The 24,272-nt window shown below is 38.7% G+C and overlaps 1 protein-coding gene across 1 annotated transcript in view; it reads right to left on the minus strand.

The window, feature by feature from the left end:
* MAP7D3 (MAP7 domain containing 3) overlaps positions 1–24,272 on the minus strand; it is a 46,934-nt gene that overhangs the window by 13,459 nt on the left and 9,203 nt on the right. The window contains exons 2-13 of the mRNA XM_030449272.1: positions 19,939–20,040; positions 19,025–19,105; positions 17,452–17,615; positions 14,595–14,709; positions 13,652–13,684; positions 8,436–8,537; positions 5,913–6,011; positions 5,416–5,514; positions 4,206–4,331; positions 2,135–2,280; positions 1,631–1,761; positions 250–494 (exon numbers count right to left, since the gene is read on the minus strand). Of these exons, the coding sequence (XP_030305132.1) occupies positions 250–494; positions 1,631–1,761; positions 2,135–2,280; positions 4,206–4,331; positions 5,416–5,514; positions 5,913–6,011; positions 8,436–8,537; positions 13,652–13,684; positions 14,595–14,709; positions 17,452–17,615; positions 19,025–19,105; positions 19,939–20,040 (1,443 nt within the window). The remainder of the gene's footprint in view (positions 1–249; positions 495–1,630; positions 1,762–2,134; positions 2,281–4,205; positions 4,332–5,415; positions 5,515–5,912; positions 6,012–8,435; positions 8,538–13,651; positions 13,685–14,594; positions 14,710–17,451; positions 17,616–19,024; positions 19,106–19,938; positions 20,041–24,272) is intronic.

The raw sequence follows: 24,272 nt of genomic DNA on the forward strand, positions 1-24,272 counted from the left end.
AAATCACAGAATAAAAAATAATATTGAAAGCTCTGGATTTAAACTTCCAAATCAAGTAAACTGACTACTGCATTAAAATCCATACCCAAAAGTCACACTATGAAAAATTATTGCATAAATAACCAACAGTGAGCAGCTTATGCCTTAAAAAGTCCTGCCCTCCAGTAGTCTGATTCACAAATTGTTTCACCAGTCCTAGCAGACACTGTAGATGTCTTGAGCAAGACTGCATCATTGTGAAGCACTCACCTTCTTTGGTCTTTGTGCTAGCTGCTACTGCATCCTTGTCCAAGGCTGGTGAAGCACCTTGTTCTTGTCCTGTTTCTTCTGTGCTCTTATCCTTTGGTTTGCTCTCTGCTTCACTTTTCTTTTTGGTAATGTTAATAACACCTGGTGTGAGAGGTGGACGTTGGATAGGTGCTGGTTTAGAGACTGGAGAAGGAGATGGTGGCCTTTGTTTTGACATGCTAGGCGAAGGTGGGCGAGTCTTTTGTCTGTTGGAATACAGAATATTTTTCAGAGATAGCAACGAAAATCTCAAACACACAACAGTCTACTTTTATTAGTTTACATCATGGACCTTGCTTTTAAAAATAAACCCCCACACAAACTACTGGTGCCTTCCTCATAAAACTCAATATAGGTGATGACAAAGGGGAGCTGCTTAAGGAATACTAGAAGCTGGTAAAAGCCAATAATAACAGCCTTGTAGTGTTACAAGGAATAACATGAACTGAGATAAGAGGATTATAGCTTGCGTATCTTAAAAAAAATCTCCTGAAGAGGAACCTTGAGAGATAGCAAAGGAAACATGCTACAAGGCTTGGGGTCAGCAGAACTCAACAGCAACTAAAGAGGTCAGGGGGAGACTGAGACCACTGACTCAAGAAATGCCCCCTCCCCAATTAAGACCACTCCTTACTGAACATGAGCCTTGATTTTAAAGGACACTGTGCCTTTAAGCAGAACTGTGGAGTACACTTAGACAGTGAGACTGGTAGTGATAAGTTACTAATCAGTAAGTGTAAATATAGGTGGATCTTAAGGCTTGCTGAACAGGATAAATAGCCATGCTTTGTTAAGGAGGTGTGCTAGCTTTGTGGATTTACCACCTAGCACTTCCTTCTGCACAGAACAGGGATAACAAATACCTCTAGCCTGTGTGGGTTGGATTATTGCACACTGGTCCTGACAATGGACCCTGTTTTGGGAAAACACAAGATTCCAAAATAACCTGTGGCAATTGGACTTGCTACTTGTGGGCTAACATTAAACTGCTAGCCCAGACCTCGATTTACTCCACATGGATTTGAATCATAGGGCTCATCCTACAAGAAACTTCCTACAAAAATACCAGGCAGATCAATGTATTCAGATGCTGGCATGGTCCTAGTTGGTTTCAGGGCACAGACTTTACAGAAAACCAGGGTGTATTTTGTCTGCACAAAACAAAGGTTCAAGCAAGGGTTGTGTCCCTGCTGTGGAAAAGAAAAATCAGATCAAAAGTGAAGTCCTTATGTGTATAAACACGGCACAGCATAGGTCATGCAAATGTGAACAGCACAGCTGTCTGAGGCAGGAAGCAGCCTTCATTTTCTTCTGAATAGAAATATTTAACCTGGACACATACCTAACTGCAGAAGGTGATGGAGGTCGCTTCACCAAATGAGCAGGAGAAGGGGATCTTCTCTGGGCAGACACAGATGGTGAGGGAGGGCGTCTTACACCAGAACCTGGGGATGGCTTTTCTGTTTCTGATTTCTAAGACACATAAAAAAACAGATAATGCTCACTCTCTAGAATAGTTTACAGAGAAGTCACTACCACAACAAACATATTTTTCAACAAGATGTATTTCGCACTTCCTCTATGTTCCAAAACATATAGAACCAGTCAATATGTTCCTTAAATTAAACTCTGGGAACCATAAGCAGTGAACAGCATGCCTTTAGATACTGAAGAGATCAAGAAGCATAAAATCCCAATTTGATTTCAGTCCTGCATTTTTGAAGCAAATGATACTAACATTTTAATAAGCAAGCTAACTGCTACAACAGGATCCCCCCCTAAGCTGATCCAACACCCCCACCCCTCCTATTAATACAAACCTAATTGCTGTGGATCTTCAACAAACCTGGGTTGAATCTGGTGAGCTTGCATCAGAGGAAGACACAGAGGACTTCAATCTGTCGATGCTACGACTGCGCACGGGCACTTTGGGAGCTGGGATTGGGGAATTGATGGAACTGGCTGAAGCTGAACGAGGACAGAGGTGAGATTCTATAAAAGTTAGGAATTTTGACAAGACAAAACGAGAACCAAGTGCACAGCGTAAGAACAGGAGAAAAAGAGGGAGAAAGAGAGAGAGAGAGAGAGAAAGATTGCGTGTGTTAGAAACTGTACAGAGAAACACCACAGGCAGTGCACATTGCAATGGGTCACAGACAAGACACCACCACCACACGATTAGTACTTTGGAAGCAATAGCACCAAGAGTAATTCCATTTTGAAAGCAGCAGCCTGGAGTAAATAAAAATAAAATGCTTTTCCAAAAATCTAAATTTGCCATACTTTTTGTGTTGCTTTAATTTTAGTCAAGCTGCATCTGATCACAAATACTTCAGTTTTAAAGGCTCAACTTCTTTCTTCACAACTTCTTCATGATATGTTTCTCCCATATTAAGGAGAAAATCTTCTTTTAAAAGAGCAGTTATAAAGCAGCATTACATTAGGAATCTGAGCATTACTTACAATCTTATCTTTTGTGTAACATTGTTTTATTCTACTTTCCCTCTCTGACCCCTGTATTAATATGTATCTGTACCCTTTTGCCCACATTAACAAATAAAAATAAGTGGTGTAAAATAAACCTGTCAAGATAAAAAGGTCTAAACCAAAATACCTTTCCTATCTTAAATGTAAATCTCTTCACATATAAGACATTGAAAAAAAATTATCTTCTAATTATTTCTTCTCATTAACATAATCATAAATGTATAAGCATAAACAGATGTAAAAATTTACTTCTAAAACTAGATATTGGATTTCTCTACAGTCTGAATAAATTGTGACAGATGCCAGTGCTTAGTTTTGTAACTTTATGGAAAATACATTTTATTTTTATATTTACAGCATTTGTGCAAGAACTGCATTCTGTTTGTGCTAAAGCAAAGGTATGTTTCTATTGAAATCAAGAAAATACCCATAAGTAAGCTGATAAAAATGTAAAAGTTTTTTAAAATTCAGCAACAGTGAAAAAGATGGTATTTCCCCACATGACTGAAGTATTCATGAAAAATAAAAGCAGCACATGGTGTGCAAAAATATGACCACTGACTATAAACCAAAAAAGTAAAAATTGGTTATCACAAAAAGGCAGCAATGTAGAAATGTCACCATTACCTCTAAGGACCAAGTTAAGTGGCATAAGATAAAAAATAAAGATGGAAGCACATACTTGAGAGGAAACAAGCAAAACTAGGAACGCTAGTTGTAAGGTAAGAGAGGAGAAAGGACTCCACATTGGTTCCAGATCAGCATTTACTGGGGCATTCTTATAACCAGTAACAATTACAAGACATGTGGGATGTAGCCTGGGTTTGCCCATGAGGCAGAGATTTCTGTGGTAACATTAAGTTGAGCCACAGTGTGGGCTTATCAGCTCAGTCTGGACAAATATGAGATTGCTTGAGCCATGCAGGGTTTCTCTACAGTGTCTTCTAGAACGCCTCTACTTCTAGAATCAAAGTAAAGCCAGCTCAGGGCTCCCTGCACTTAAAATTAAGTTAATCCCTTTGTCACGTTCCTAACAAGGATTCTTCTCCTAAAGAAATTTAGGTTTTGCACTTATTCCTTTCAGCCTCCTTCAAAATGATGTTTTTTCAAGCTTTTTTTCCTCTTTGATTTCCTAACACTGTTCTTTGCCCAGTATGTCTCAGATTCATTTGAGGGTACACCAAAATGCAGGTCTCTGTCAGTTAAATACAAAAACACAAACAAAACCCCAAAAAACCCACCAGTATCTGGCACTGAAGTTTAAAAGCCAGTTGTGTTTTATGGTTTGTAAAGTAAACATGCAACACTGCAAACGTTACTACGGACCAAAGAAATTACTGGATAATTAGTGTTATACAGAACCACACATTAACTGTCTGATTCCCACTTCAGTGTGAAAACTTTCAGGCTTTACTCTGCCCTCCTGTTACCTGAGGGATCTTGTCCATCAGCTGATAAGGTAGCAGCACTTTTACTCCTAGCTAAGGAGGCCTGCGTGGGGGCCAGGAGGCGACTGATTATGCTACTGTCCAGAGGACTGAGCTGGGAGCGACGAGCTGAATGATGGGAACAAATGAAAAAGGATCCAACATGAAATCATATAATGAAACAGACAAGCAGTACAAAGCAAAGGCAGTTTGCAAGAGCTGTTGCAAATCGTAACAGTTTTGGAAAAAAAAAAACCAAACCAACAAAAGTAATGGAGAGGGAAATCCAAACTAAAAGCAGGGAGGGTTAAACACTGCCATATCTTGTGTTGTATTTTTTGTCCTTGGCTTGCTTGATACTCATAATCTTAGAGCACAAAGGCTGGCATGCATACAGCAGAGGGCAATGCTGAAGTCAAAGTATGAAAAGTTTTGGTTTTGACCCAGCTCTTCAGAGCTGTATTCTCTAGATTACAGAAAAGGCTGTTCTGACACAATAAACAGAAGACTTGTAAGTCAAAGCAAATGATTATCATCAGGCATCATTTGCATATACAAATTCACATGGACAGCATCCAACATCCTCCCATAATGGAAAGATTCTGACACAGAATATAATTTCCAGTACTGCCAATAGGTGCTAAAAAGGGAAATTTCAGAACTGTTAACTCAAAGGAAAAAAACTCGTTAGCAAAGTTGCTGGTCTTCAGCTTTAGGAAGAGTTCCTAGAAAAGAGGTGGGGAAATACACAGACCAAGAGAGACTGAAACAGGCTTCCTCCTTCATTTGCATGCACAAAGTTTAGGTGAGCAGCAGGAACAGAGAAGTAGCTTTTAAACTGAGTAACAAAAGAGAGCTTAAAAAGCAAAGGTAAGATTTAATTAAGAAGTGAACTCATCAATGACATTTTTACTCTATATTACATTAAAACCTACCAGCTTTCAAGTAAATTTCTCTCCTAAGCTGAGAGACATTTTGCTGTCTACTTACAGTACCATTTAACAAAGTCAAAGTCCTTACAGGACTTCCTTTCTGTCCAAAGGGAGAAGTTTAATCTTTACCAATTACAATTTTATCTTTAACACTGGATAACTAACAAGCCATTTAGAAGTCCTAAAAATTTAAGAACAAAGGAAACCAGTGAAAGTAAGCCCATCCAAACTTTACTGTAAGTGGCTTTAAAAAGAGAGATTCAGCTTTATGAAACAACCACCTGTTTTTTCTTCCTTTTTCACTTTTTCTAGTTCTGGAGAGGGTTGGGGATTACTACTCATTCTACTCAAAGATGTGCTCCTCTTCTTTTCTGTTCCTCCTAGAGACCAAGCGTAAGGAAGATTATTTTTAAAAAGATATTTATATATATGATTTTCTAAACTGCTGTTCCCATGCTTTGCTTTTGCCAAGAAATCAACTAAAACCACTCATCCACCATTATGAAGCTCTTTTCTCACAAGATAAATGGTTTGGCTACCATTAAGCTCCTCTCCCCCCACCCTTTCACTTTTCAGAGGAATAAGGCTGGGTTATGACACAGTTACCCCAGTATCTGGTGATGGAATGCACATAACAATATTTATGTCACTGTGCATAGGTAGCAAAAGCCCAAGTAAAAAAAAAAAAATTACAGTATAATTGGGACATAGCTTGAAGTCAACCTCAAATATCCCATTTACTGCCTCCCAGGTCTCAAACCAAACTGGATTCTAGCACCTTTCTGTTCCACCTGCGAACCTTTGAGTGCTGACTGCTGAGAAGGCAGAGGAACTTTGTTATTCAGTCTGTTTAATGAGGCACTTCTCTTTGTGGTACCTGGAAATTAAAGTGCATGGATTAATTATGTGGAAAAGCCTAGAAGTCCCCTCCAACACTTGCCCCATTTCCCAAAGATACAGAAGAATAATTAAGTCATTTTATAGTATGAATCCTTTAGAAGCAGGAAAATTGGATCAGGGAAGAATTACTCAATACAATTTCTTATATTCCTGCATGCTATTGATCATACCAGCAGGATGCCAGTTTCAACACACTTCTTGTTTGACCTACCAAGGTCATCCTTGTTTGCCTAGTGATTGAAGAATGGTATTTTAAAATAAATAAATAAAATTTAAAGGTCACATTCTATATCAGTAAGAGTGAGCTCCAAATTAACACAGCACACAGCTGATTAAATACTCCACTGATCCAGAGGCAAGCATCCTCCTCTCATTTCCACATTCAGCTCCTCCACTTTCCCTGGCACACAGACACAGCAGAAGCAATCTGGTTAATTTTGCAGCTGTGTTTTCTGTCCTTTGAATTTAGCCATCCTTTACCAAACAGCCATTTCTTCTTGAGTGCCAGATCAAGAGCACAGAATCAAGGTAACTCGTTGTGCTGATCCAAACCAGTCACTTAGTTGACTTCTACATCCTGACCATGTGGATCAGTTAAGAATCCCATCCAAATTTCTTGCATTTCAGGCCACCTGAGGATTTTTCCTCCAAAGTCAACAAGGATTCACAAAGGATTTCAAGGTCTGACAGTAAAATTGAAAGCAATCTCAATTAGTTGATAATTAATGAGTTCCTTTGTTAGCAGCTTAATTTGTACTTTACAGCCCTGTTTCTGACTCATAGGCAGAGCTGAACCCTGCAGACACATTATATATAAATATCATTTAAAATCACAAGCAGTCTCTAATGACTCAGAGCCCCTGCAGCTACACCAGTGCAGATCTATTCACTGATTCCCCTGACAAGCATCCACTGTACCATCTTTTCTGCTGCATTACCTTCCAGCATGAACCAGCAAAATGAGTGTTAGCTGTGTTTGTGCTAGAGACTCTTCTAGCACAGCTCATTTGATCAAAGGTTGCAAACTCACAGAACACTGCAGGACAGACCTAGATGAACCTGTTTTCATATTACACAGCTCTTAGCTTATTAAAGCTTTTTGGAAAACAAAAAATACATATGGGAAACAGGCAGCATCCTATGAAACCCTGGCAGGATTCCTCCTCACAAGGAAATCTTAGGCTAAACCAAGATGGCATATGCTCATGCAAATAATTTTTACTTTTCTGAAGTTATAGTTTAGAACAATTCCTCATTTCATAATTTGCTTTTTCTATTTGGAGAAGGAAACTGCTATAATTTACAGAATGTGTCAAGATGGGGCAGAGGAAAAGGAGGCAAAGAGGAGACTCACATGTACAGGTTTAGCAGAGAGAGGGAAAAGCAGAGATCTACCTCATTCTCTACACCCCTGTTCAGACCAGTGGCATGGTGCACATTTTAAACATGACACACAGCAGCCAGAAGCTTCACCTACCCCGAAGCTGCAATTCAAAACGAGATTGGAAGCCACAGGAATTGGTAGACCAGCTCTAAGGTGCAAAGACTCTCAGAAACAATAATAAAATTTTTAAAATATCTGGCTTCCAGGCCTTCCATATTCCTTGGTTGTTCCTACCATTAGGGCAGCATTACTCATTGGCACTGTAAGCAAACCAGAATGCTTGCAAGCAGTGGTGTGCACTACGAGTTTAAGAAATGCATAATTTGAGTTTCAGTACCAAGACTACGCTCATTTATTGGGCTAGGAAACTGTCTCAGAGCTACATACTATGGCTATAAACATGCTACAAGTCCAGGTTGAAACAAAAAAAGCAATCTCCTCCCATCCAAAATACCCCCACAACTGTTTTTTTCCTGCATTCTTCTCTTCTTAGTACAAGCTGAATTGTAATATTAAAGAGAAAGTGTGTGTCTGTAGAGTATAGGACTGGCACAACAGAAAGATGTCAAAACTAAGTTGATTTTTTTCCTTCCCACAGGCAATCAAATGATTGAAGCTATCTAATGTAACAAGACAAACTTAATTTTTCTATTATTTGTATTTTGCAGAAATTTTAGGGTATGATTTAAAGGCATGCAGACCCATAAATATGATGTGAAATGATTTGCAAATCATTCCCCAAGATCTGACTTGAGTAAACCAATTCCAGAAATAAAAAAAAAATTAAAAACCACCAATTTTTACCGTTCCTCTTCTCCTTTCACAGAGATCACATCAACTGGGTCAAAGCCCTGAACAGTCAAGCTGGATCAACAAATTGCATGAGAGGCATTTGAGATGAAAATATGAAGTGAGTTACACAGCAAGGGAGGAAGAGGAGTTTCATTCCACCTCCTGCCTCCTCCCCAGTGACAGTAACACAGAACACCTGCTACCATCAGACACACAAACACTTACTTCTATCAGAAGAATTTAAAAGTGCTGCAGATGATGACAACCGTTTGTTCATGGCAGCTTCTGTCTGTTTGAGGTTTGCTGAGGAGGTGGATTGCTTGCTGCCTGTGTAGAGAAGTGCTTACTTTAGAATTCACCTTCATACCTGAGGATGAACCTTTCACACCTTGCTGGGAGCTAACTTTGGAAGTATTACATCCTGAAAGCTATTTCCAGTTTTGCTGAGTGAGAAACAGAAATTGCATTTTTTTCCTTTGAACAGACTCAACATAATTAGCATCAGGTGTAGCATGCACAGAAAAGGCTTTTTTTTAGTGGAGTCATGCCAAGATTTTATGCATATGTATGCAAACAAGTGATTTTTAAACTTTGTGTTCCTAGCACATAAAAACATAGGCTACTGAGGCTGTGTGTTGTTACCAGATGGCTAAGAGAAAGTAACAACAAAACCTGAAAAAACAGTAATTCCTTACTTTGTTCCTTCCACACAGAGATGTCAAAACAGTTTTTCAATCACTAGGTTAACTAAAAAGCAAGGCATAAAAGCAAGTCCTGAGGAAAAACAAGAAATCATTCCTGCTTCTGATTACTTCTCAATGGTTGGTGAAACTATTTTAGAAATTTCCAATTTTTTCTGTAAAAGTTAGTCCTTAAATTCATGTCTCAAATCAGTTTTGTAATTCTTCTCAAAAAAAAAAAAAAAAAAAAAAAAAAAAGCCAAAAGCAGCACTGGGTATTTTTGTATGTGCATACACACAGACATCTATACACAGATACACACACCCCAAAAAAATCATCCCATCTCACATGGCAAAATTTCAAATTTACCACAAGCCAGATAAATACTCCTTTTAAAATTTCAAATAACATACTTTCAGGATGAACACTACTCCAGAGTGTAAAAGCCTTGGGAAAACAAGTATCTGTTGCTATGGAAACTCAATAAGCAAAAAAAGGGTATGCCTGTACTAGCATAAGAAACACAAATTCTATACATCAAACACAAGTAACTCATTTTGCTGGCACACTGGCCAGCAAAGATGATTACTGTGCACCCATTAGTGCATAAGCACCAAAGGAAAAACCAGCACTACTCACCACAGAGGCAGCATCTTTTCCCTTTGGCCAGCAAGCTATAGCAGTCCCTAATTGCACAAGCCAGGACATAAGGATTCCCCATGAAGAGCCCTGGCTTTGTCCTGCACTTTTGTCCCACATAGCCAATCCAGGTTTCCTGAGCTAGGGGAAACCCTCCCACAAAACCATGTCAAGTGAAAACCCCATTTTGGAGCTGAAACTACACAAGTGGTGAGCTCTTGTCACACTGAACAAGAGTGATGTCCACACAGGGTAAAACAGAGAGAGGGGGATCTGCTGCATCTTGTTAAATGAAGATCTGAGGTTTGTGAGTACTTTCTCAACTTAAAAAAAAAAAAACCCCAAACCAAACTACCCCCCCAAAAAACCAATAAAAAACCCAAACAAAGCCCCCCAAAACCAACCAAACAAAAAACCCCAAGCAAAAAGTATTTTATGAATGAAGTCTGAGTTCTGCAATAACTAAAATAGGCTTGAGAGTCATATATGAAAAGCAGGAAACTTGTAATTCAAGGATTTAGGTGTTCTTGAAGGCAAAGACTACCCTCTAGTGTCTGCCCTTCAAACAAAAGCATGACTCTTGCCTCAACTCCAGTGACTCTGAAGCCTCCAAATATCATGGAGAAAACTGCATACAAACCACTCTTGGTTCAAATTAGGACTTCAGAACTTGCATGAAGTTTGAGATTTGGTCCATCACTTACTGAGACTCAGAAGGCAAAAAAATTAAATCTTTCCTTGAGAAGAATTACACCGAGCAAAGTAACTTTCCAGCAAGTATCCACGTTCTGGAGGTGGACTGGGCTGTTTAGTAAAAGGACAAGGGGTGAAATGTCTACTGGGAGATGAAAAGGAAAAAAGTACAGGCTGGATAAGACTGATGAGACAAAAATAAAATAACATCAGTCCCTATTTTTCAGGGGAACAGAGAGCAGAGGTGAGGGCATGAGCTAGTATCTCAGTGGATGCCTTGACAGAAAAAAATTCCAATTGGTAAAGAGTATTCATACAGATATTTGAGTTTTCTTTCTCCAGAAAATTTTAGTTGGCACTAATTATGTAAGATCTTAAGAAATCAATGATTTTTGATGAAAATTATAAGATGGCCTCAACTTTTTCCCTACTTTACCCATAGGACAGCTTTTGCAAACATTAAGGCTTTGGACTTTTCACTAGGGAAAAAAGCTTTATAAGATAGAATATTCTTGAGCAAGTTAGTCTGGTTATATAGGTATTTACAAAATATCTTTTAAGAAATACCTCAAACATCTTTCATCATTTTGGGTGGAAAGTTAGAATACTTACATCAAGGGATTTTAGATGGAAGAAGCATACAGCACAAATCTCATGTGATACCAAAGTGGAAATCAAGCTGCAGCAACAAAGCCAAAGAAAGCACATGACTGCCATGCAGCAAGGGCTGCAGGAGGGTAAGGAGCTGGGAAATATGGTATCTTAAGGAAATTGTTGTGAGAAAGAGCAGGTCTCAATTCCAGCCTCTCATTAAGTTTCACTGAGGGAGGGTGCTGCAGCTCTGCCTATCTGAGGCTGGATAAAATTAAGCTGAATAAAGTAAGATAATCCATTTCTCCTTCCTTAATTTCTACGAGGACAAGGAGCTCTCAATTTAGGAAGGAGAGACTCTGGCTGTCCAATTTCTATTCTAATAGCACATCTCCACTGCAGATGCACCTGAATGTGGGGTTTTGCTTAGCAGTCACCACTGAGCCTCCCTCATCTGCAAGGATTCTGGCATCAAGGATGCTTTATTTATTACACAGCCTTGCAACTGCTCTTGGCAGACCCACACCCTGCATCTTTCATCTTAGCACTGACAGCAATGTCAGTAATGTAGCAATTGACTCTGAGGCTTTCATCAATTTTTAAATTTCAGGCCATCAGCAGGGTGCTTGGTGCAGTCTCAGTGAATGACACTCTGTACATTATAAAGCACATTGGGCAGTGGTTGCTGACATGGAATATTACATGGGGTTTACTTTCCAGGGCACACTACTTCTACCACCCAAAAGGCTGCTTTGCCAACCAACATTCCTAAATATTACTGTCAGCACACCCAGTTCATGTAAGAATATCCTTTTTTTTTATATCCTTTTTTTCTTCTTGTAGGACACATCTGTATTTTTTTACAAAGCAATAAACTGGTTCCCCAATGGTTTTCACTTGAAGAAATGGAGTGTTTAATTCCAAACCTGCCACAGAAACTGCTGGTGGAAAAATAATATTGCACTGAAACTTGCTCTGGGTGTCCTGTTAGACAAGGTGAACGACTCAGCCACAATGATACAATGCAGCAGAGCTCATATGGTGTCATCTTCCAGAGTTAAAAAAAAAAAAAAGGGGGTTGGGGGGAAGGCAATTGCTGTCTTTCCAGCAGTTAAGAAAAATGTAAGGTGAAAGGGAACAAAATAAGGATTTTTTAGAAAGCTAGCTGGACATCCTATTTAGTTTGCTTGGTTTTTTAAATAACAAGTTAATTGAGGAGCTCCTAGAAAAACAAAAGCTAAGAATTATTCTGAAATGGAAATAAATATGACAAATGGAAATATTCAGTGATTCCACATTATCTACGACATCTAAATCTTTACAACATAAAATCAAACATGAATTTAAAACAGTTTGGATGCATAAATGTCTTATTCCAACACTGCATTATCTATTTGTTGCCATAGTCAATTTTTTTTTAAAAATTAGTGCCAAGTTATCCAAATTGATGTACTGTAGCTGAACTCTGCTCCTCCTCTTGTTACTTTATGCTGCATAAGGTACAGCTTAGGCACCTATTTTTACATGAAGAGCATGTTTCTTGAAAGGCACTTTATTTTTAATGTGCTTCAGCAGCAATGAAGATCTTCCTCCATGATCAAAAGGACAAACTGGACTCATTTCCTCACATAAATGAAGAGAGCAAAGAATGGTATTTTGCTTGTTATGAAGTTTAGCTTTAAAATTAGATAAGATAAAGAATGGAGGAGAAAAAAAAATAGTGCTTTCCTAGACATGTAAACAACTGTGATTTCTTAGTTTCAAGGTTAAATGGTGCTTGGGAATGTGTAACTCAGTAATTGGATTTATGTGTGTATTAAGGAATACATGTTAAACAGCTAAACCAATCCAGTCAAACTGGCTAATTTTGGAGAAAATGACAGATTCATGCTGTGCAGAGAAAGGGAAGAGAGAAGTTAAATAATACACACATGCTTCTGCTGTGTTGCCAGAACAAGCCACAGTAGTTAAATCACACTCAGACTTTCAGTGAATTTTCAAGTCTCATATTGTCAGCATTGTGAGGCAGCTGCATTGGATTAGTAATGCTGTAAGCATGTACAGACTCTCAGAACTCAGATTTAGCTGGGTCTCAACTGATAAAAATCACCTTAAACTAGCTACAGGAAATAATTTTGCTTATTAAAGACATAGCCTTGACAAATTTATCAGCAATTCATAATTCTATAAATGACTTAGGCTGTAACACTGTGGAAAGTGACAAAAATCCAATGAAAACACATTTAATACATTTATGTCTAGATAACTGGACAGATCTGATTCTGGAAAATCCTTCATGGAAAAAGCATCAATCTGCACAAAGACCTATTTCCTTTCACAGAGTTTCAGCAAAATATTGTTTGATTCTGCAAATGCTACTTCAATTGCTGGTAAAATAAAGCAACAAGAAAGCAAATCAAGTTCTTCCATGTTCTTTTTGCAAATTAAGAAACAATGAAAGGGTTTAAAACTGCCTTTTAAAAAAAAATCTCAGATTACTGAAGCAATTTATACTAAAATACATGTCACAAAGAATTGCTGTTCTCCTCCCCCATGCTGTATGCAGTCATCTTTAAAAAACCTAATGCATACATATCCTTTCCTGGCAAATTCCCTTGGGATGCCATGACTTAAGCTGTAGTTTAATTAGCTGGGAGGGATAGTTAAAAACATAGAGAGCTGCTTTCTACTTAGGGATCACATTTGTTGCACAGCTGGCCAAAATCCAGGAAAAGATCTGTAAGAAGCTGGTTTTCCTTAGTTTCAGAGAAACAAGAACTCAAGCTTAAAAGGTTAGTAGTAAAACAACAGAAAAATAAAAATTTAGAGATCAATACCACCAGTTCCACCTTCATCTGTGGTCTGTTGTCCTGTAGAAGAAGTTTTTTAAGCTAAGTCACATGGTCAAATAGCAAAAAATGACATTTAACAAAACATGGGGAAGCTGGATATCATAATGATGACTTATTTCAAAGCACTTTCACACGTTACCAACACTGGAAGTCAACACTCAAGCTGACAGAAGAAGACACAAGTAAAATACTCAGTAAAATTCCACCAATTCAGAAGACAGGCTGAACTGAAGAATTTTTGCTTTATTTTACTCCTGGACAATAATTCAGGCATAGTTTCTTACTGGTGGAAAATATCCCTTCCACTGCAATCCTGACTCACTGATTTCAGAACATCTAAAAGCAGAAACAGTTGACTGTGTGAAACAGGAAACAAGTTGAGCTTCAAGAATGTTAGAAAGCATCACCTAATCTAGAGTAAAACCTGTTCTCTGAGAAGCTCTGACACTGCCCACTGCATCTCCTTACTCATTACTGGTTATTAAAACAATCAGCTAGCATCCTGTGACTCCAAGAGTGTGTTTAAAGCATTTTAGAAGTAATATGACAGCACAATTGGTTTTATTTTGTTATGTTTATCATCAGTCTTAGCACACAATTACATGCATTACATTTGAAGGACTCAGGATTATTTTATCATCCTGTGTTACAACTCCCCTTATCTCACATGTGGGGGCTGAGAATACAATGCTGTCAGGTGCTGCACTTCCTATGTGGCTTCTCTCTGGCTCTTCCCAAAGTCAAAAATAGCTCTAAGCACCATTTCAGGGCAAGTACAGATACGATTCTTTCCCCAAGAGCTACCTGTAAATCCTGTTGTAAAACCAAGATAGGAAAGGATGCCCAGGTCTCTGAATAGTGCTCCACTTGCCAGTGTTGACACACAATGTGATGTGATTTCAGCCATGCTAGAAAAGTGACTCCTTACCTGTTTTGCTCTCTGAATCTGGAGTTACAGACCCTCCCCATGACCATCTCTTCTGTCGGGTTTCCACTCGCTGATTCCGCTCCAAGCTGCGATGCAGAACTGCTTCATACCTCTCCTGTCACCAAACAACAGCTTTATGTAGCTTGTAAATATAAAGCACACCCGTGCCAGCAAACACAACACAGATTTCCCCTACCTCAGTATGATTTCAAATTTGTTTCACCTATACTGCCTGATAACAAGTTTTTTTTACAAAAAACTATGAAGCAAAGAATCTTAAGGGCAACTCGTGGTTTCAAAATTCTGCAAACATTATTAGGTTGAGCTAAGCACAGATGATCTATTCTGCTCTTTACTTAAAATAGCCACCACGTTTCCCATTCAGTAAACAGCACAACTTATTTTCTAAATAGGGATGAACCCCAAACTGAGAAAAAATTATTGTTTACTCTTGAAATTACTTATATTCTGAAATGATTTCTAAAAGGTGATAACATTTCTCCATTAAAAATGCCAAGTATCAGGTTATTTGTATTTTCAGAGACATACACAAACACTGACCCAAGTCTTACCACATATTGGCATTAATAGAGATAGGATGAAATCAGAACTAGCAAGACATGAAAACAAAAGTGCAAAAAAGATCAATCAACTCCAGACCACAGCAACCACTGCTGTCAGGACAAAGAGGAATGAAGGAATCTTTCACATCTCTCTCCAGACCTGGTAACTACTGATAGGGGAACTTTAGCTCTTGTGATAAAGATGAAGTGTAACCATACTGGCTGGCTTCAGCTGGGCTTCCATACATCTGTCAACAAAAGATTTATCTTCTGGAGTAGTCATATCCCAAGTGATCTTCTGAAGTGGTATTTACTGCCAATACATTACAGCAAGATGCCAATGGGACTCATTATTCAAACATTTCTCCCTCTTGAGGACACAAGACCTTCGCTTTCTTTCAACACTGCTTCACAAAACAAACTAAAAAGGTCACAGTGAATAACAGACCAGGTAAGATGGGAAGAACAGTAGGAAGGATTCCATTCACTGACAAAAGATGAAATTAAAAGTTTCTGTTTCAAATATAAAGCTTAGCTTCCCCCCCATTAAAGAAACCTAAGGTGACAAAGTACCCTGACATGATGCAATCTCCAGATCACATTTCCATGGAGGTATCTGCACTGTGGTAATTCTTCAAAGTCATAGTTAAAGAATAGGCTTCACTTTACAAGCAGCAGAAAATCAGCTATCAGCTCAAGACATCAACACAGGAGGTTGCACAGCTGTATGGAGTCATTGAGTAAAGACAGGTATCTCAATTCCAGCTATGACTAATTCTCTGAAAGACTATTTTAGACAGAGACCCCTTTTTTAACAGGATTTGCTATTGTGCTGCTTCTTGCTGTACTTTATCTATGGAAGATGATTAACCAAATGAGACTTGGCTGAAGTACTGAACAAGTGTGTTGCAGACGATTTATTTTTTGATGCACTTCTACCTACTAAATACAACTATAGATGGCATCTTGCTGGTAAATATTGCTTAGCTTAGCTTCTTTAAAAGTGATTATTTTCTAATGTCAGAGTACCAAAGCCAAGACCTTGTTTTCACTTTATGATTGAAAGCAGGGTTTACAGGTCAAGTGCACACTATTTGCCCACCTGCCAAATTCTTCAGATGTAACTCTCTATGTACAAGCTCATCTTTCTCCAGGGACCAAGTAAAAGACAAAGTTAACACCAATCAACAGCACTTAATCCTTGTCTTAATTATTCACCCCACTGACCACTTAAAACACATCCACATATCAAAATTACATGAATAAATGTACTGCAGGCTTAGGGGTAACACATCTTGAAGCACAGGGAATGTTTTTTGTGTGAAGTAGATGCTTAAAGAGATGAATCTGCATGGGACTGTAGCCAAGGCCCACCCAAACATTTCTGCTTGCTCTCTAGCAATGTCAAGTATTCCATGAAGTTCAAATGGAGCAGCACACAGAATCACACCCAGAAGCCAATTAGAGATAATGAAACAGCAGTGTAGAATACTGCCAGTCAAAAAGGGTAAAAAAAATCTATTGCTAGAACAATATAACAATGGCTGGACTCCAAGGGAAAAGTGAGCCAGGCTCAGTGTCTTAACAGTGACCCCACAAGCAAGTTCTTCCAACCAGCCTAGGTAAGCACTGTTGACACCCTTGCAATCAGCCCTTTCAGAACCTGCATCACATTTAAAACACACCAGCAGACCTACTCTGCAACAGGGTTAGCAAAACTTCATGTGTTTGTTTCTACTTTCAGCTTCTATCAATTTGCAACAAGCTCAGCAACTCAAATACTGCTCTGCTGGCCATGTGCACCCAAAGCAAAGCAAGGAGTCAAGAACAGTCAATATGCAGTTCAAAGCAGCAAACCCCAACTACAGACATCATTGTAAACTGTCCAGCACATACCAACAAGATGTAATTTAGAACAACTGAAAGAATGTGAGCCCCACAGGCCACAGTAAGGCTTCCCAGGAAGCAAGACACAGATTTAAGACCTGTCACCCATGCTGAGTTACAACCAGAACCTAGGAAGTACAATGAAAGGAATCTTAAAACCTAACTATATGGGGTGAGGTTTTTGCTCATGTGAAAAATAATCACTGGCTAAACAGCAGTCACAGCTTCTGAAGTCCTCAGTGCTTTGGCCATAGCTAAGATTAGGCCTGGGATGGGGAAGGAAGACACGTGCATGTTCTAATACATTCACCATTTCTGTGACTTCATTTGACACCACTTCAGAGCATGGTAACATAGGAAAACAATGTAGGAGTTTCTTTAAAATATAGAACTTTGAAGTGCAGTACCTTTTCCTCCTCTATCTTTTGTTTTCTCTTCTCTTCTACTGCTGCCCTCCGTTGCTCCTCTCTCTGCTTCTGTTCTTTTAGCTTTCTTTGCCTTTCTTCTAACTGTTTTTCATACTGGAGTTTTGCTTTTCTTTCCTTTTCAAGGATTTGTGTCTCTTTGGCAGCTGTAAATTTTTAAGAAAGAATTCAAATAAAAATTAAATATTCATTGACATCACTACACAAGTTACAGGCAAGAAACTACCAAGCAAAATTAGTACCACTTAAAGCTAAAACATACAGGAAGACTGCTTTGCAGAGCTGGATGACACTGCACATGATGACAGAGAAGTCTTCAGTTTTGTCCCCAGATTAGGCTGGAATTAGAACCTTTCCTGCCATTGGACTTCAGGCAGGAATGTCAGGATGAGCACATACCCTGTGTTACGCAAGTACTTTTCTTGCCATCGTAACAGTGAACTCTTTAGAAGTAGCAAGCTGAGTATCAAAAGGCAGAATTTTCTGTGTTTTGATTTTTATTCTTTTTAGAATGAGATACAACGAAAAGATTTACAGCACCGAGTGACAAGATGGGAAAACCACAGTTATTGCATCCAAGCTCAAAATAGTTGCATCACTATTCTCCAGTCTCCACCTAGAGAACAGCTGTGTGCAGTTTAACAGGAAGCTTCAAGTCCTGTGACAAAAAGCCAGTGACTGAATACACAGTGGAAGTATTTCCTGCAGACAGACAGATTAAATGAACCAAGAGACCAGATAATTACATTAACAATGCAAAGGCAGTATCTAAACATAAGGCCCCCTCTTCTGAATGTGTGTGTCCTAGTCCTATCCTCTCTCTGTATTAGGATAACAAAATCTTTCCTGTTGCTGTCTTTGCTTTTATGTTAAGAAATGACCATACAGGTCAGAGAGATAGCACTGCTCACAAGCTGGGAGATCAAGAACTGGGACTGCAGAGCATACTGTGACCCTTTCATCTCTTGCTGCACATATGTACCCTGATTCACGTCACAAACAGCATAAAGCTGGGCAAATTTTATGCTTTTCTCTAGGTCTCAAGATTCTTTGCTAAGATAAAGCATATACTGCTGATATTTCCACCCAGGAGTCACTTCAGTGTGGCTGGAAACAAGGGAAGCAGTGTTCAAGGCAATCAAACCAGCTGAATCAAACTAACTGAATCTTTTTCTTGTTTTGCTTGAATCAGGATTCCCCAGCCTCAGTCTTCAGGACTACAGGAAGCAGTTCTAGGCTAGAAGTTTTACTTTTAGCAGTGTTTTTGTTCAGGCTTTCAGTAAGAAATGGCTAAATGTACTTGGTGCTTCATTTCACTAAGAAATGAAAAGTCAGAGGTGCCATACAGCTTCAAGCTCAAAATCTCTGGAATGTTTTCCTCTCAAATCTAATACTTCTCGATTCAGGTTCACAGATGGTCACTGATGCAAGACCAGGAGAAGATCTTGTCTCTTGAAAAAAGTGACTGAACAAGGCGTAAGAAGAGTAAATTGTAAGTTATTCCTTTATCACAAACATTTGAGGAGATAGTATTTTAAATAAAACACAAAAATACCATGTTGCTTTTCTCGCTCTTCTCTACGTTCCCTGGCCAGTCTTTGTCTTTCTTCTGTTCTTAGAGTGGAACCATCTATCACTGTAAAAAAGAAAAATTGAAGACACATAATTGTCAGTTACCTTGAACATTCAAACTTAAATGAAAAAAGTCAAGTGTCTTTACTATCAAAAGAACAATGGAACTTCCTGAGAGATATGCATACCACCAAACCACTATACAGTCATTAAAGATGTCTTCTGAAAAAGTCAGAGGAAGCTGAATACCCTTCCTTTTCCCCCTTTCCATTCCTTCACAACCAATCCACTATTTTCAGAAAGAGTAGAAAAATAGAAAATAGCAGAAAGCACAGTATTAAGGGCCAAATGAGTACAATAAAAAGAAAGCCTAAGCAGAAGTCAGATATATTAGAACATAACTTTATTCCAAATTCAGCTCTGATCCTCATGCCTGTTGATATTAATTCCTTTGATCAAGATTTAGGGAAACCTAGGAAAATTCCATCTGAGAACAGATAGTTCACTGAGCATGACAAATTCAAAGCACTGTAAGACAGAGAGTCTGCACACTAAGCACACCCAAGACTGTTTAAATCTTTGCAGATATAAAAACTTAAATTTCAGCAAGAAGTGAATTAGTAACTTGACACAAGCACAAAAATAATTTCTCTTTGTTGCTATGCCCTGCTGAAAAGACAGGCAACTTCACAGCAATCCAACTCTGGGAGAGTCAAGAGTGAAAGTCTGCCATCAAAGCCTTCAGTGACTCCACAAACCACATACCATGTGCTTTATGCTCTGATGCACCCTGAAGAAAAAGTACCAAACTTCTTTTTATAAGATCTTTTATTCATCCCTACTAACTCTTCCTTGTGAACCCAGTACTTCATTAAGAACAATGACCAATAATTATACCTGGTTTAGTAGCTGTTTTTATATTTATTGAGGACTGGACTGCAACAGGGCTAATGCCACTTTGGCTTCTTCTTTCTTCTGCTATGGCTTGGGCTGCAGCAACTGTGAGAAAAAAATAGTTCCATATCAAGAAAAGCTCTACAAGCAAAACTCATGAAATAAATATCCCAAATAAACACATAAAATTCTATTCTACACTGCAGATCCTTTAGTTAAATGACCATGTTGGGACTGCTCAACTTGTAAGAAAGAACTTCTCGAATGACACTGATCTGGCACAGCTTTTCTTTGTAAAAACCCAAAACCTTATGTTTTAAAATGTGCACCAACTGATTACAGATTTTTTTTTTTAATCAAACTTGGTAACTCCCCCAAGAAGAAAAAAAATATTTACCAAAGTTATGATTTTGTCTTCAACTTAATAAGAAAAACTGTTCACTACTGCATGGGTATTTGTGGACTGAACACAAATATGTAACAGTCAATTAGCACTGGCAGAACCATATTCTGATGAGAGCCAGGCAGGGGCAGGTTTATGAAGATGTTTCAATGTTTCATGACGTGAAGCAGAAAGTAGATGAACTGCATAAAGTAAGCCATAAAGGGATGCTTACAATGTACTTCTAAAGCTGGATATTCAAAAATAAATGTTAATTATAAATTAGACTCCAAAACAGTAATTTGAGAATTTCTGCAGAGACTCATTCACCTTATTCAAGTTTCACCAAGGTGAGTACAATAAACTGCAGGGCTACAACTCCCAGTTAATCACACAGAAATTAAACGCTAGCAATGTTAATTTCAATAAATGACAAAAACTATTAAAAAGGCAGGGAGACTAATTGACTGTATTGCTTTCCACAGATTTGTTTTATTTTGGTATCGACTTTCATGTTAATCACTTTGTAGGGTGTGAAGGTGAGGCATGCCAGGGAGAGCAGGCAGGGCAACCAGTAAGACAGCATTTCCCCATCTTCCTGCACAGCTTTGAACTGGAGTGTCCTGGAGCACTGACACCTTGTTCTCACCTTGGCTGACAGATAAGGGGAGATCAGCTTGGTTCTTACAGAAAAGCCAAGCTTTGGGAAAAACAAGAGGACCCACGACACAATCAACCAAACACTAGGAAGCAGAAACTGACACCTGTTTTAAAGAGAAAAGGCAATCCACAGAAGTAATACATAATGAGCTGTGATTCCAACCACTGTATGTAGGACAAATAGGAGAATTTGGTGTTACATTTAAAACAAGAAGCCCACAGGTTTGCCAATGATCTCAGGCTTCCCTTTAACAGAGCAATGCTGAATGCAAAGGAGGAAGGAAGAGTCTCCCTCTTCTCCATGCATTGCCATGACAACAAGTTGTGTCATGGTAATAACCCTCCCAAAGGCTGTGCCCAAGAACAATCACCTCAAAGTGTTTAATCCCATGTGATGTCAGTGATAAATGCTGATTACAATACTTATTCAGCAACTCTAAATTGTCACCGGCAGCTGTTGCCATGTCTTGAATTAATTTTTCATTGCAGCACCCAACAAAAGTCTTCCTCAGTTCCACCCCATACATCTCTGAGGTTTTTTTCAAACAAGTCAGTGACCAGATTCACTATGTAGATGAAAAGTCAGTCAAAAAGCTGATTCTGTACACTACTGCATGTCACATGGATGGGAATCCAACCCAAAAAAAAAAAATCATGAAGTGGAGAACAACAAAATTACATATTCTAAACACAGTCAGATGTGGAAACAGCCTGAGGAAAAAGAGTCCACTACAGTTTTTTATGAAAGAAAAAATACACAGCAAGGGCATTTATATCCAATGACACCTCTGTAGATCCCAAAGACTGATAGAACATAAGCTCTTTCAAATACCATTTAAACTTAAGACAGATAACGATACCCAGTTTCATCTTCAGTCTCCAACAGCAAAGGAGGAGAGCCAGGAGGTGTACAGAGACAATTCAGCCCAGCCCAGCAGGAAAATGAGCCCAACAAAATAAATTAACCCTACACCTACACCAGGCTTAGCTATAACCAATACTGGTATTCTGCTCAACTCTTATAGTTTAAACATCCATTCCATAACCAAGTTATAGTAAGGAGCAAGGTACAATTTAGATAGGCACATTAATCTTATTTTACTTGCACAAGTCTTCTATTATTAGAAATCTTGCTGAACAAACCTATGGTAATACATGCAGGGGATTATGTTTTACTCCTTCATTTAAAAAACACCTGAATAATGTTAATTATTAGAGGGTACTAATTTAAAAAAATGTGTCACATCTGCAAAGCAATTAGTCAACTAACCTTAACTGATTAAGGTTGCAAAAAATGACTTGAGGTTCCACAGAACAGGAAAGTGGGTTACAGAAACAGTTCAGCTTGCAAAGGACAAGGAGGTGAAAACATTTAGGCAAAGGATTTTGTATGTCAGAGATTTTTTGTATGTCAGGTTAGAACATTTAGGAAGACTGCATCAGTGCTTCATTATTTGCACAAAACCAATGCGCTTACAAATTGGAAAGTAGAAGATTTAAAGGCATTAAGAAAGTACCTTTGTGTTACACAGAAGCAACCCATTTAACTAACAAAGTTTGAATTCAAAGTCAACCAGGGATTTGAACACAGGATTATTAAGAGGGCAACAGTCAATCCATTAGATGCATCCCCCCCCCCAAGATGTGCAACCTCAATTTCACCAGTCTCAGATCAACAGACAGGTTTTCCAGCCCTTGGCAATTTTATCCTAAATTTACAATATGAAATTGTGATTTTCAAAATCCACATTCTACTACAGTAAAAGAAAAGTAATTGCAGAGTGTTGCACTCTGCAGCCTTCAAAAAAAATAGAGACTTTATTTTGCTTTAATATCATAAGAGAAAGCTTAATTTTTAATACTTTTAAATATTCTTTGGCACAGATACCTGTAATTTTTTTGCCTAGTTTTCCATAGTGAATGTAGCAGTCTGCCACAAAGCACAACTTCACTTAAGAAGAATTTTCCACAAAATCTATCTCTGTAGAACACTTCTGTAACTAATCAGGATACCTCAGAATGGGAAACCAGTGAATAGCCATTTCACTACAACCTATGTCACATGAGGCACTACTTCCTGGAGAAGAAAAGTTCAGAGGCAAATCAAATCTCATTTCTATTCTGAGCTTCCCCTCCCACAGCAGTCACTAAAGGCTTTCACAGCTATAATTTGTGATGAGCATAATGTGTGTGCTTATTTTACAGTCGTCTACCTTTAAACACCTCAGCTAAAATTAATCAAAATACAAGCCACACATGTAGCAAACAACAACATTTGCATTCACACATAAAATAGGGCTGTTTGGAACCTAAAACGGCTGGGGAATTTGGGAAGCAGTTTTCCTTCCTCATCACCATTTAGCACTATGTGTCTGGCCAAGTGTACCACGGATAAAACAAACCAACAGAAGCACCAGGAACTGGCTGCTGCAGGAGGCAATGTGCCAGATAAAGCTGACTCTCCTGATTCCATGTTCCAGCTCTCTACACCACCAACCATGCAGGTATGGTCACACCTCCCCAGCACTCAACACAAGGGCACTTCCCTCCACTGATCAGATTTCTGATACGTCCTGAAGAGACCGGTACTAAAAATAAAACTTTATTTCTATTTCAATCCTTGCACTGAGTTAATACCCTTGGCCCTTGCCAAGGCTGTCAAAGGACTCACAGAGCTGCTGTTCTTAGTAAACCTCATTAGGGACTGAACTGCTCCATCCCTTGCAAGGTTTAGGGCTTCCATCCCATCCTCTCTCCTGCTATCTTGGGCCCAGCTGGGCACTGCCCCACTTGCTCTTCCTTTCCTGTGCTGTGCCAAAAAAAGAGAGCAGAAAGTGCTGACTTTCAGAGAAATCCTTCTGGTTCTTGTGATTTAATGACTCATTATGCAAAACAAAACAAACAAAAAAAATCTGAGGCTAAGCCTCTGAAACAAAGTTAGGAGGTCTCCTGAATGTTAAGCATTGTTACGAATCAAAGTGCTTTCAGTAAGCTTAAAGCAGGTAAAAGGAAGCCAACAAACAACCCATAAATCAAAATGAGTTTGATCTTTCCAGGAAATATATCTGATTTTACAGTAAACTGTGTCAAAAGCAAAATATGTCATTTCTGTCTTGCTTCACCACAGCCAGCTACTGTTTGTCTAGCTGCTAGTAATCCTTTTCAGTAATGGTGTTCAGATCTTCTTTAAATATTTTTGTCCAAGCTTCCAGGAAAGCAAGGGTAAGTCAGCATTCAAATTTGAGATTTCTAAGCTGATTCCCACTCATTAATTAACACAGGTTAAGACAAATGG

Source organism: Calypte anna, chromosome 4, assembly GCF_003957555.1.
Source record: "Calypte anna isolate BGI_N300 chromosome 4, bCalAnn1_v1.p, whole genome shotgun sequence".
In the NCBI taxonomy this organism is placed as follows: Eukaryota; Metazoa; Chordata; class Aves; order Apodiformes; family Trochilidae; genus Calypte; species Calypte anna.